The sequence below is a fragment of the Littorina saxatilis genome, linkage group LG2 (assembly GCF_037325665.1).
Source record: "Littorina saxatilis isolate snail1 linkage group LG2, US_GU_Lsax_2.0, whole genome shotgun sequence".
NCBI classification, from domain to species: domain Eukaryota; kingdom Metazoa; phylum Mollusca; class Gastropoda; order Littorinimorpha; family Littorinidae; genus Littorina; species Littorina saxatilis.
The window spans coordinates 52453815-52468067 of NC_090246.1; the positions used below are offsets into that span (position 1 = coordinate 52453815).

Here is a 14253-nt window from a genome sequence, read left to right on the forward strand (position 1 = left end):
TTTGATACATATCCTTGTTAGAAGAAAAGGGTTGTGAATAACAAGTGGAAAAGTACATGTACTTCCATACACTGACACAGTCAAGACAACCGATAGAAAGAGCAACTGTTTGTGTAAGGAACTGTTCTGCTTTGCATAAGGCCGTGCACTCTCCGCCCCCCCCCACCCCCCCCCTGTCCCTCTGTGTGTGTATGTGTGCGTGTACGTGCGCGCGCTCGCGCGCACGTGTGTGTGTGTGTGTGTGTGTTTGTGTGTGGCTCAACTGTATTGTGTGTGTTCCCTCCTCAACCCTTTTGCGCTTTTGACAATGTTTTTGGTCGTGGAAGCTTTGTAATGACCGTTGGCGTAGCAAATAACATTTTCTGAGTTCTCTCTCTCTCTCCCTCTCTCTCTCTCTCTCTCTCTCTCTCTCTCTCTCTCTCTCTCTCTCTCTCCAAAACGCACACATTTATAACACACACACACACGCGCGCGCACTGAATACAAAAAAGTGAGTTAAACTTAAAACCAGTTTAATGGATTAAAACAACAACAACAACATAAAAAAAACTGAGTCACACCCACGACCAATGCCTCTGGTTCTAATTGTACAAAAAAATGCCTTCCTGGGCTATTATGGCTCTTCAGTCATGACAAATTTATAACAGGCTAAAATGACTGAATAGACAAACAAAACAGATTATTAATGGAGTTAAACATAAAATCAGTTTAATGGATAAAATCAACAACAACAACAACAACATAACAAGTCGCGTAAGGCGAAAATACAATATTTAGTCAAGTAGCTGTCGAACTCACAGAATGAAACTGAACGCAATGCCATTTTTCAGCAAGACCGTATACTCGTAGCATCGTCAGTCCACCGCTCATGGCAAAGGCAGTGAAATTGACAAGAAGAGCGGGGTAGTAGTTGCGCCAAGAAGGATAGCACGCTTTTCTGTACCTCTCTTTGTTTTAACTTTCTGAGCGTGTTTTTAATCCAAACATATCATATCTATATGTTTTTGGAATCAGGAACCGACACGGAATAAGATGAAAGTGTTTTTAAATTGATTTGGACAATTTAATTTTGATAATAATTTTTATATATTTAATTTTCAGAGCTTGTTTTTAATCCAAATATAACATATTTATATGTTTTTGGAATCAGCAAATGATGGAGAATAAGATAAACGTAAATTTGGATCGTTTTATAAATTTTTATTTTTTTTTACAATTTTCAGATTTTTAATGACCAAAGTCATTAATTAATTTTTAAGCCACCAAGCTGAAATGCAATACCGAAGTCCGGGCTTCGTCGAAGATTACTTGACCAAAATTTCAACCAATTTGGTTGAAAAATGAGGGCGTGACAGTGCCGCCTCAACTTTCACGAAAAGCCGGATATGACGTCATCAAAGACATTTATCAAAAAAATGAAAAACACGTTCGGGGATTTCATACCCAGGAACTCTCATGTCAAATTTCATAAAGATCGGTCCAGTAGTTTAGTCTGAATCGCTCTACACACACACACACACACACACACACACAGACACACACACACACACACGCACATACACCATGACCCTCGTTTCGATTCCCCCTCGATGTTAAAATATTTAGTCAAAACTTGACTAAATATAAAAACAACAACAAGAACATAAAAACAACAACATTAAATACAACAACATAAAATACAACAACATAAAATACAACAACATAAAAAAAAACATAAAAAGATAACAACTGATTCACATCCATGACCAATGTCTCTGGTTATAAATGTAACAAAAATGCCTTCTGGGCTTTTATGGGTCTTCGTGACGAATTTGACGAACTTTGGTGACTTGGGTCTACTTTCGTTTTCTTACAACCGGTCTTGCAACAACGCATTTGTGCTGCTCGGGACCAGATATTTGCTTTCATACAACCGGACTTTTATACATCCGATTTTCATACAACCGGAACATTCTAAGTAATAACAAAGAGTAGCTTCTGCCGGGACCCTGCCTACCCCTTTCATACATCCAGACTTTCATACATCCGGTGTTTTATACATCCGGTCTATACTGTACAGGGGAAGTCTTGAATTTGGGGGGGGGGGGGGGGGGGGGGTACACTGTGTAACACTTCTCTCAGTGACACTCAGCGCATGCAGCTAGCTAGTTGCTGCTGTCTCGATCTATTTTGAACGCAATGATTTTTTTTCTCAGAGTAGAGTGTTAGTTTGTTACAACAGGCTGAAATCATCTTTAATTTGAATCAACATTTTGCAACAATCAATCACATCAATATAGCGCATGTTTTTGTTGCGACCCATCTCGTCATCGGCGCTTTTCCGGAAATGACCTGCGCTTTGTTGGAATTCCAACAATGGCCGCCATTGTAGGAATTCCAGCTTTGTGCTACGCGATTCTAGAAATATAGCGCGCGCATAGTGAGAATTCTGCTCTTTCTTAGAATGCGATGTAAAATGATACAAGTCATGATGGCCTATGATGATCCTTGTGTTTTAAAGTGATCAATGCTTAGTCTTGAAAAAGCAGATGCCTTTTATAACGCACCAAACCAACCGAATTACGAAAAGCAAAAACGCTTTTGATAACTTCGGCGGGCTGTAACAACACAGTTCAACGACCCATCCCACTCGACCAAAACGCACCAATTTTACGTAATTTTTAACGTTTCAGATCTTACATTTTACAACAACCAAAACACAACAAGAGTGTTCCGATACAAGTTACTTTTCACTGGTAACTATCGATTTTAAAAAATTTTTACTCAGTCTTAACTGATTATATATTAAACTCACACAGTCTCTCTGGGCTGCAGATACAGCATTACGTCCCTTTACTGAGTAGGCTCTTGTCACTGCATAGTAATCTAGGCTCTTAAAACGTGATGTGCAAGTCTGTGCGCTATATTGATTTTGTTTGTTTGTTTGCTTAACGCCCAGCCGACCACGAAGGGCCATATCAGGGCGGTGCTATATTGATGTGATAGATTGTTGCAAAATGTTGATTCAAATTAAAGATGATTTCAGCCTGTTGTAACTTACAAACTAACACTCTACTCTGAGAAAAATAATCATTGTGTTCAAAATAGATGGAGACAGCAGCAACTAGCTAGCTGCATGCGCTGAGTGTCACTGAGAGAATTGTTACACAGTGTACCCCCCCCCCCTCCCCCCCCCCCCCCCCCCCCCCCCCCCCCAATTCAAGACTTCCCCTGTATAAGACCTTGCTTTTTCATATACCTTATTCATGACCTGTGAAAAGGGTATACTTTTTTTGTGCCAGTCGAAGGGTTGCCATTTCTAGAACGAGGCAGCTCATTTCCGGAAATGCGGCGCTTTGTTGGAAATCAAATGAGGTTTCGGGAAATCCCGATTATTCCAATTCTGCCCCGGATTCTTACTTTGCGCCCAACAGCGCACAGACTGACTTGCACATTACGTTTCACGAGCCTAGATTACCATACAATGACAAGAGCCTACTCAGTAAAGGGACGTAATGCTGTTTCTGCAGCCCAGAGAGACTGTGTGAGTTTAATATAATATAATCAGTTAAGACTGAGTAAAAAAATTATTACAATCGATAGTTACCAGTGAAAAGTTATATCGGAACACTCTTGTTGTGTTTTGCCGTTGTTGTAAAATGTAAAATCTGAAACGTTAAAAATTACGTAAAGTTGGTGCGTTTTGGTTGAGTGGGATGGGTCGTTGAACTGTGTTGTTACAGCCCGCCGACGTTATCAAAAGTGTTTTTGCTTTTTGTAATTCGGCCCGTTTGGTGCGTTATACAATGCATCTGCCTTTTCAAGACTAAGCATTGATCACTTTAAAACACAAGGATCATCATGGGCCATCATGACTTGTATCATTTTACATCGCATTCTAAGAAAGAGCAGAATTCTCACTATGCGCGCGGTACATTTCTAGAATCGCGTAGCGCAAAGTTGGAATTCCTACAATGGCGGCCATTGTTGGAATTCTAACAAAGCGCAGGTCATTTCCGGAAAAGCGCCGATGACGAGATGGGTCGCAACAAAACAAATTTGAGAGTTATCCCCCTTCCTTCCTGCTAACAAGTACAAAGCTCGACAGAAAAGCAGAATAAAATACATCTTTGATACTTTATTGATGCTGAATCACACTGACAGGGATGGCAGAAACGTCGTATGATGTTGTAGTGATTGGAGGAGGCATATCGGGTCTCACTACAGCTTATCACCTGAAGAAACGAGACAAAAATCTTCGAATTCTTGTTCTTGAAGCGAAAGGTATGTATCTTGTATGACCGTAGTGAAAACTATCGCTGATACTGTGATAGTGCAGGTATACTGCTGATAACTGCACTGCACATCGTTACGCTGGCCTGCAACGTTTTATCTGTACTGTGTCGCTTTCCTGACCATTGCCTCTTCTGTGTTTAGCAGCTTACCCGAAATGAGATCATTGTAAATGCATAAAGCAAGAGTTGCACTATACTCACACAAACACACACACACACACACACAAGTGTTGACTTCTTTGTACCCAGAAAGAGCCAAGCCTAGATTGAAGTTAAAACACGGACAATTTATGGAGGGAAATGATGCCCAACATCCTGCGCATATATATTTGCCCAGAAGTACACTAAATTTTCTGATAATTACTCAGTTAGTGCATGCATGGATTTCATCTTTTTTGAAAGGTAGTGACTATATCCACGGGTCCGTGCCTCTAGTCCCCCATGCTATATCCACGTCAGTGACGTCATTTCCGCGGAATCTCGGAGTCGTTCGGAATCACTCGGCAGTCGAAGCCTCGCGTTGGCACTCGGGACTCTTGGCGCCATATTGTTGAGATGGAGGAGGAGGAAGAATCAATTTGTGTTGCAATTTGTTTTCATAAAATAACAGACCCTGTGTTGGGTCTTGTAACAATAAAGAGAAGTAACTGAATTCACAAACTCATTGCTGAACGACCGCTTGATCTTCTTAGATTTTAAGAGAGCAAAAAATGGTGAATTCAAAATCATGGGAGTACTGTGGACAGTTGTGACTTACGGAGTTCAGCCCCTCAGCACAAATCTAGCGAATAGAGAAGACCAATACATCATTCTTCATCTTCCGGTTGGTAGCTTTAGTCCACACGTTGACAACATTCACTTAAACATTTGAACAATCGACACATGCTTCACACTGCATCAAAAATCACCGCAAACTAGGAAAGTGCAAATCCCGAATAAACATGCAAGTTCAGGTGAGGTTCGTATTAAGAGGGGGGAGGGGGGGGGGGCTGCAATGTTGCAATGTCACCACAGAGAACGCTGTATACTGCTCATAAAGTCTAACCATGGAATTATGACATTGATATTTTACAGCTGACGTCCTAGTCATGTCTGTTAAAAGTGCCGAACCGAAAGCAGGAAAATATTGGGCAAGAGTAGCGTCCCTTGTCAGTGACGTGGATTTAGCATGGGGGACTCGAGGCACGGACCCGTGGATGTAGCCACAGCCTTTTTGAAACAGCTGGTGCAGCTATAATTATGACACTAAAACATCTGTTTTTTCATTCATTCTTTGTCACTGTCAGTAAATTTCTAATTTTTCCCTGTTTCAGACAGAGTTGGAGGCCGCACGCAGACCGTAGCGTTGAAGGCTCGAGGAGGAAAAGAACAATGGGATGTTGGTGGACAATGGGTGGGAAGGTGATTTATTTTATAAAGCATTTCTCTTAACCTCCACTGGCTTCCTGTGTCGTGGACGACTCAGAGCCTCACAAAAGTGTCTGTATCTCTGAAACTTTTGGGAGTTTTTAATTGAGACTTCATGTAATCCTCAAACACCATCAACCGCTTTGTGAAGGATTATCTTTGAAAATAAACAATAACTAATTTGAACTGGACAGTCTGGATTGATGTGGGTTGTGCGCCACCCATATCGAATTAGAGAAGGAATTTACAATGTTTATCTATATTCACATGGCGTGGGTCATGTACGTATGGCCCAAACTCTGCAAAGAGGCGTTAAAAAATGTACCCCTATTCGAAGTGCGTGGGTCGTGTACGACCTATACTTTTTATGTTGAATCCTTCTTTTTGAAGTATTTGTTGTACAAGACCCACATCTGTGTAGTCCAAAGCGTGATCCGGTGAAGGTTAACAACAAAAAACTACTCATATTTTGTGTATGTCAACAAACAAGACAGGTGTTTTACATGTGATGGTACGAGTTCCGGTTTTTTTTCTGAAAACGGTTCTGTGAGTGCGTGTGTGTGTGTGTGTGTGTGTGTGTGTATGTGTGTATATATGTGTGTGCAAAGGCGTCTACATGAACAATCAGACAAGTGTTTTAGAAACACCAATTAAGTAGGGTACCATGATGATATGACTGAGTGATGATGATGATGATGATGATGTTTAGATGCCAGCCTCACATCATGGCCTTGCTGTTGGAACTGGGTCTGGAGACACACCCCCAGTACACAGAGGGCAAGAAGGTCCAGCAGCTGGCAGGTCCAGAGATCTCCACATACTCCGGAGACTTGCCCTCACTCTCCGTCTTTGCCCTTATTGACCTCCATCGCTGTATTAACAAAGTGAGCACATTTTGACATGCAAGAGGTTTGTGTAGCTGCTTTGCTGGTTGTGTATGTGGTTGGTGCTAATTTGGTTGTACTGTAGCAATAGTATTTGTTTGGATCTGACAGTTTGTTTTTCTGAGTTTTGAAGTAGAGGATGATGATCGGTTGATTGATGGCACTCATTAAATGAGATCGTTCGAAATGCCAGGTTTGAAGCAAAATAGGAAGAAAAGCTTGCCCAAACCAGAACTCCTTCCTGTGTAAAAAAACAACAACACCAAAAGCAGTGAATGTTGAGCAAGATCTGGAGTTTTATTTATTTATTTATTTTTTTGGGGGGGTGGGGGGGGGGGTTGTGTGTTGATTGTGTGTGTTTGTGTATGTGTGTGTGTGAATTAAAACAGTAGAGTTTAACAACTGTAAGTTTGGTCTTCATAGGTAGAAAACTTACGGAAGTTGGTGAACCCTGCTGATCCATATGCCTGTCCCATGGCCGAAGAGTGGGACACCATCACCCTTGAACATTTTATCCAGAAACAGTGCTATACACAAGGTAATTAATCTCTTTGCAACGCTGGCATGGGATTGATATCTTATTCTTAGGGTGAATATCTCAATTGAAAAAAGAGATGAAGATTTGTATTTACAGGGTTCGAGTTCACTTTGAATAATTTGCATAGACAGGTTGAAACAAAACAAGATGTATTTAGTGCAGCGATATAGCTAATATGTGAAAGTCGCCTGAAAACACAATATTTATGCAAAAGTTTTGCAATGAGTGTGACCCTTGTGTTAAAAGAGGGTGTACATCTGATCTCTACCCACTATTCAATATTTTGGCAAGAAAAGGTTGATTTTGTGTGTTACGTGTATTAGCATGTTTCTTTCTTTCTTTATTTGGTGTTTAACGTCGTTTTCAACCACGAAGGTTATATCGCGACGAATTAGCATGTTAATACAGCATGTTAATACAGCATGTTAATACAGCATGTTAATACAGCACGTTAATACAGCATGTGCAACTTGCAAGGTGGCAGAAAGTAAAGGCCAAGGCAGGTAAAGAGAAGTGCTGTGAGAGACAGTATGTTAAGAAATGTTAACAGTTGCTTGAGCTTTTGAGCATTTGCCTCAAGACTTCTTGATACAATTGTATGCATTCAGAGTCAGTATCTTAGTACATGTACTGATTAGGATGAACTACATCCATAAAACAAAGTGGATTATGACAGATAATATTGAAGGGACTTTGTTTTGAATCTTGCAGGAGCTATTGATTCTATCCTGGTGGCGAACCGAACCATTTTTGGTAAGGAGTCTTCTCAGGTCTCCTTTCTGTTCTGGCTGATGTACTGCAGTGCTGCAGATGGCATCCTCAAGATCTGCGAGGCAAAGGAGTTTACAGCCCAAGAAGGCACCATCAAGGTAAATTACAAGTACAGTGGAGCCCCCCCTCCCCCCATTTTAAGACCTCCAAATATCTGAGAAAATCAAGTCTTATAAAGGAGGAAGTCTTTCAAAATGGAGGTAAATTCACAGAGGTAATGAACAGAAAATCTGAGAAAACGGGGTCTCAGAAGGGAGGGCGTTAGGGAGGGGGGGTTGTTTGCATATTTGCATAGGTGTCCATTACAAAATTAATTCATCAAAACAATGTCCACTCTGTACATAAACCAGACATATTGTAGTCTTTCAGTATGTCTCCAAGTGGTAGGATGTTCTTACACTATGTCTCCAAGTGGTAGGATGTTCTTACACTATGTCTCCAAGTGGTAGGATGTTATTACACTATGTCTCCAAGTGGTGTTCTTACACTATGTCTCCAAGTGGTAGGATGTTCTTACACTATGTCTCCAAGTGGTAGGATGTTCTTACACTATGTCTCCAAGTGGTAGGTTGTTCTTACACTATGTCTCCAAGTGGTAGGATGTTCTTACACTATGTCTCCAAGTGGTAGGATGTTCTTACACTATGTCTCCAAGTGGTAGGATGTTCTTACACTATGTCTCCAAATGGTAGGATGTTCTTACACTATGTCTCCAAGTGGTAGGATGTTCTTACACTATGTCTCCAAGTGGTAGGATGTTCTTACACTATGTAAAAGCATGGACAGATCTATAGTGTTTTACAGGATGGTTTTCACGAGAAGGAAGGTATATATATATCTCAGTTAGAATGTTGATACATTTTACTTTTTGCAAGATGATGTAATTTAGTCTTTTGTTTTCTTTTTAGGGATGATTAAGCTACACCGCTTCACACAGGAGGTTACATTCATTTTCCTTACCCCAACCTCTAACCCAACAACACCAATTAAACGGTATCCCCTCACCCTCTCCATGAAGCCGACCCATTCAAACCGCACCCAACCCTATCCCGCCTTCTTGGGCGGGGATGTAGCTCAGTCGGTAGCGCGCTGGATTTGTATTCAGTTGGCCGCTGTCAGCGTGAGTTCGTCCCCACGTTCGGCGAGAGATTTATTTCTCAGAGTCAACTTTGTGTGCAGACTCTCCTCGGTGTCCGAACACCCCCGTGTGTACACGCAAGCACAAGACCAAGTGCGCACGAAAAAGATCCTGTAATCCATGTCAGAGTTCGGTGGGTTATAGAAACACGAAAATATCCAGCATGCTTCCTCTGAAAGCGGGGTATGGCTGCCTAAATGGCGGGGTAAAAACGGTCATACACGTAAAAGCCGTGGGAGTTTCAGCCCATGAACGAACAAACAAATCCCGCCTTCATCTTTCTCAACCCTCTCTACTTCACTGAAACATGACAATTTTACCGTAAACTGTTTTGAGCATACTGAATGTAAGGAAAAATTCAAAAGGAAATGTGAATCTGAGACAGAGCATTGTGTTTGTTTCAGGGAGGAGCACAACAGGTATCAAAACTGTTGGCAAAAAGTATTGGCGCGGAAAATGTGCGTCTTGGGGAACCCGTGTCAGCCATAGAGCAGGTGTGTAGTGTGTCAGTACTTAAAGAGACATTGTCTGCTTGTGAACGATTTTTTTACAGCAAAATTAATTCACTATTTTTGAATAAGTCAAATGATTGCACTATAAAAAGTTATGGGACTTTATCCCTCTTCTGTCATAAATGAGGGAAAGAAGAATTTGGAATAAAATGGCAGGAAATACAGAGAAAACAGAACAGACAAAACAAGAGCTACACAAAGTCACAGAGAAAAAAAAGAGGTTGAAACAAGACCAGAAAGGAAGACAGAACAGCTAATGGTGTTATGGACAAGGGAGTGTCTTATGTCGTTTGTTTGTTTGTGTCTGCATGTGCAGGACAGCAAAGTAGTGAAAGTGACAACAACAACCGGGCAGAGTTACACTGCTAGTTTTGCTGTTTTGGCTTTACCGCCTCCTCTTATGGGTAAGTTACTGCCTCTTTCTCAGAACATCTAATTGGCTTATTTTTTTAGGGTCAGTTAAATGTACAGGTACAGTTGCATCACATCTTCTTACTGATGTTGTTGATTTTAATTCATCACATGAATGGCTGTAATTTTTTCTCTCAGTGGATTTTGTTTTTGATGTTCAGAAAAGATCCAGTTCAACCCACCTTTGCCAGAGACCAAGCAACAACTTTGCAGAACCATGGTCCTTGGAAGCTATGTAAAAATAATCCTGACATTCCAGGAGGTGAGAATATATTACGCACCACTGACTGATGGTTTTGTTTTTTCTAATGTGCATGATCGTTCTAATTAGTCACAGTGCCAGTGTTTTTGTGCGTCTCTGGCTCCTTCGCTCTCTGTCGGTCTGTCTGACCGGCTTGCTGGCTGCGCGCTATCCATCACAGTCTATATGAAGATATCTGTTAAAGAAAAAGAAAAGCTCCTGATTAAGTTATTTCAGATGAGATTTTGTTCTTAAATTAAGATGAGATAAAACTAAATGACAGGTGCTGAAGTAAAGAATCTACATTTTGACCCAACAGGCTCAAAGAAAGATATTTATGCCTGTCTGTGATAATAGCATATTGTTAATCTGTCCAACCATCTTTACCTCTACCCACAAGGCATTTTGGCGTACAGCAGGCTACTCTGGGGAGGTGGTGACCAATGGAGGAATGACAGCTGTTCCCAACTGCTCAGCAGGACCTCTGTGCATTGTGTATGATGCCTGTCTTCACAATGGAAGCCCTGCTCTGCTCGGCTTCATTGGCGGCGACATCAAAGTGGAATGGGCAATGCAGTCGGTGAGCATTGTTTTGTTGTTTCTCCATTGTGTTGAATCTGTTTTCAAGTTTAATAAGTACCTTGCACTATTGAAAATGTTCTTTGTAAAATATTTTGTTGTAACCTGTATTAATATTAGAAAGTACTCTATTTGACGTTTTTTAAAAAGTCCAAAATACTCTGTGTTTTTCTTTGTCTGTGGGTCGAAAATAGGGGTTCCCCTGTGGTAGAAGTTGAAGGTAGGAAGGTTTTTTTTACATCAGAATAGACTTGTGAAAGCGCATGTGTTGATTGTCAGGCGGAGGCAAGAAGAAGAGCGGTGCTGGACCAGCTTGAAGACTACTTTGGCAAAGATGTCTACAGATGCCTGGACTACGTGGAGAAGGACTGGACCCAGGAACCTTACTCCGTTGGAGGACCCGTCTGTACCATGCCGCCTGGAACCATGCCTTGCTTTGCTAAAGCCATCAGGCAGCCTTTTGAAAGGTGTGTGATTGCTTGTTGTTCTGTTGACCATTGCCCATTTTACAGGTTGGATATTGTAGTCTTCTTCTTGTCGATCGCCTTTACACTTGGAGTCCTGCTTTGGATGTGATGCTGGTGGTCTTATATAGAGCCTCCACTGGTCCATGCAGCTTCTCGTGGAGGGTCGTCGGCCTGGTCCAAATCTCTCTCCTCAGGGGCAGGAGATTCCTGCAGTCCTGAAGGATGAAGGCTGCATCCTGTTTGGCCTCTCCACAGGGACACATGGGGGAGGGCACGGCTCGCATTTTCTTGTGCAGGTGTTGTTCCAGTCTGTTGTGCCCTGTTCTCAGGCGGAAGATTACTAACTGTTCAGGCCTTGACAGTTGCTGGTAGTTGTCGAGCATCAGGGGGGTCTTAAGCAGAGATTTTATGATGGTTTTCATCTCTGTAGAGCTTACTGCGTTTTCTTCTTGCTCGTCCTCTGCACCTAGTTTGGCCATTCTGTCCGCCTGTTTGTTCCCTTCTATCCCACAGTGTGAGGGGACCCACTGCAGTACTATCTTCAGACACTTGATGTTGTGAAGTGTTGTTGCAAGCTGAGGCAGTTTGTTGTTGTTGACTGCTTGCAGCACAGTCAGGGCATTAGTCAGGAAGACAACTTGAGTGTCGGGGTTGACCTTGCTGCTGATGTTATTGGCTGCGTGGATCAGTGCTTCAACCTCAGCTCTGTAGTTTGTGCATTGGCGGGATATTGTAGTGATCTGACGTGTTTCCTTTCACCAAAACGTTTGCCAGCTATGTCAAATAATGGAAGTTGTTGTGTTAGGAGAAAGATTACGGTTTCTGGTTGTGGGAGTTTTAAGTTTCTCTTTGTACACAGAACAAAGAAGAGAGTGTACAATTTAAGGCATTCTACAACATAGAAGCTTGAATTTTGAATTGTTATTTTATCAGTGTTCAACCTGAATAACTACTGGTCGTGTAGCACTGTATTTATAGAGTATTCTTCTATCATATTCTTAACTTGTGGTCAATGTAAGCAGGTTATTATTCTGCATGTGAAGGCAAACTACCCCCTACATCTCAAAGTTCACTGTGCATATTGAACTTAAAGCATCCCTTGTTTGTGCAGATTGCATTTTGCTGGGACAGAAACAGCTACAGTATGGTGTGGCTACATGAGTGGTGCGGTGCAGGCTGGTCTGAGAGCCGCGGCAGAGATACTGGAAATCCTGAGGCCACAGTCACTCACTAGTGAAGACTACTGCGCCCTGGAGGGATCCCGACACGCCACAAAGCCAGCACAAGGTCTCAGCAAACCACGCTGGCTTCTACAGCCACGCAAGGCTTACCGTAGTGTTACCTTCATTCGCTGGACCTTCGGCTTTTGTGCTCTGGCTGCTTTGTTGTATTGTGCAAGGAGGACTAGGTTCACCAAATTCTTGCCTAGGTTTTGAGAATTATGATGGCTCTTTTGGCCAGTGCACAGAGACGTTTATACAAGTCAGGTATCATGGGAAACATGTCAAGAAGAGCTCAGGTTGTAAGTTGTGATGCCGATCTAGGTGTTTCTGTTGGAACAGACTGGATTCGGTAACTACTAGTGTTAACTGTTGGCATGATTTCCACAATGTTTGTACAGTAGTGTGTTTATTTATGTTGTGCAGTAATTTCCACATTTGTAAAGTCAACGGTTTGGCCTGAACTTACTTGATTTGCCACACATGTATTTGATTTTGGATTGATACAGGCATTTTGCATTTAAGAAAACAATTCATGTGATCTGTTGATAAAAATTTATGATCAAAATCTTGTTCAGTATATGCTGATTCTGAGTTTGATTAGCATGTGCATTAAGAATTAATGCAAGGTTGCAGACTGACACCGTGTAATAGCAGAGCAATGCAATCTTCAAGTTCAGGTTAAATCATGTGTAGATATATACGTCGGTTATGGGGCATAAAGCATGACATGCAAGCTGAAAGACCCAGATATATATTAGGCTTTCCTTGTGAATGAGTCACTAGACCTGACACCTTTACATAAATCTCCAACTATGCAAGTATGGTAAATTGTGTGTCCCCTTAATTTTTAGATTATAAGGGACACCTACAATGGCTGCTATAGATGTTTATGGGAGAACACATTCCATACTACATGTACCTTGTGATTCTGTGCTGGTAGTCCGGTTTTGTTTCCAACTTGAATGGGCTAAACATTGATTTTAACTGTGTTGAACCCGGCTTACATGAGGTATTGTGATTTTGTGATAAAATTGGTTAATTGCATGCTTCAGTTCCACTTCCTGGGTTACATAGGGTACTGCTTTTGTAATTTACTTTTCCAAATTAGACTTGATGTTTGAATTAAAATGATTTGATTGAGAAATAATGCAATATTTTCAGAGTTTACCTGAACCTTCTCCCTTCTTCATGGAATATATGTCATGTTGATTTTGATACAGTCAAGCATTTCATGATTTTTTACTCTTAGCAGGTACTTAACTTGAAACAAACAACAGATTTTGTTCACAGGCTGCGCTTGATAAGATCATGATTTCACAATAAAGTGGTGAAGATGTCCAATGCTCAGTCATTACCAGTATTTCATGTATATGCAGGGTGTGTGTGTGTGTCCGTGTGTGTGTGTGTGTGTGTCTGTCTGTCACCATATTAGAAGTAACGGTTTTATTGACTGCTACATTCAACCAAAATAAGATTTGAAGCGATCCTGCAACTAATATGGAAGAACTGCATAGGGACCTGGATGCAGCCAATCCCTCACCTGACCTCATGAATATTAATTGCTGAAGTGTTCTCACAAAACACTCCCACGCTATAAACCATGTTTCTTCTTCTTCCTAGTTTATGGGCTGAAACTTCCACCTTTACTCATGTTTTTGCATGAGTGGATTTGTACGTGCATGACCGTTTTAACCCCGCCATTCAGATTTCTGGGGAAGCATGCTGGGTATTTTCATGTAACCAACCGAACTCTAGCATGGATTACAGGATCTTTTTCATGCGCACTTCGTCTTGTGTTTGTGTGTACA

The 14253-nt window shown here is 41.5% G+C and overlaps 1 protein-coding gene across 1 annotated transcript; it reads left to right on the forward strand.

Annotated features, from left to right (window-relative positions):
• Positions 1-3781: 3781 nt before the first annotated feature.
• LOC138959239 (probable flavin-containing monoamine oxidase A) lies at positions 3782-13786 on the forward strand. The gene is made up of 11 exons (XM_070330641.1): positions 3782-4263; positions 5588-5675; positions 6391-6565; positions 6989-7103; positions 7815-7972; positions 9417-9506; positions 9841-9928; positions 10097-10197; positions 10577-10756; positions 11035-11222; positions 12334-13786. Exons 1-11 carry the CDS (start codon positions 4146-4148, stop codon positions 12656-12658), a joined length of 1626 nt encoding a protein of 541 aa, XP_070186742.1. The 5' UTR covers positions 3782-4145; the 3' UTR covers positions 12659-13786.
• Positions 13787-14253: the final 467 nt, after the last annotated feature.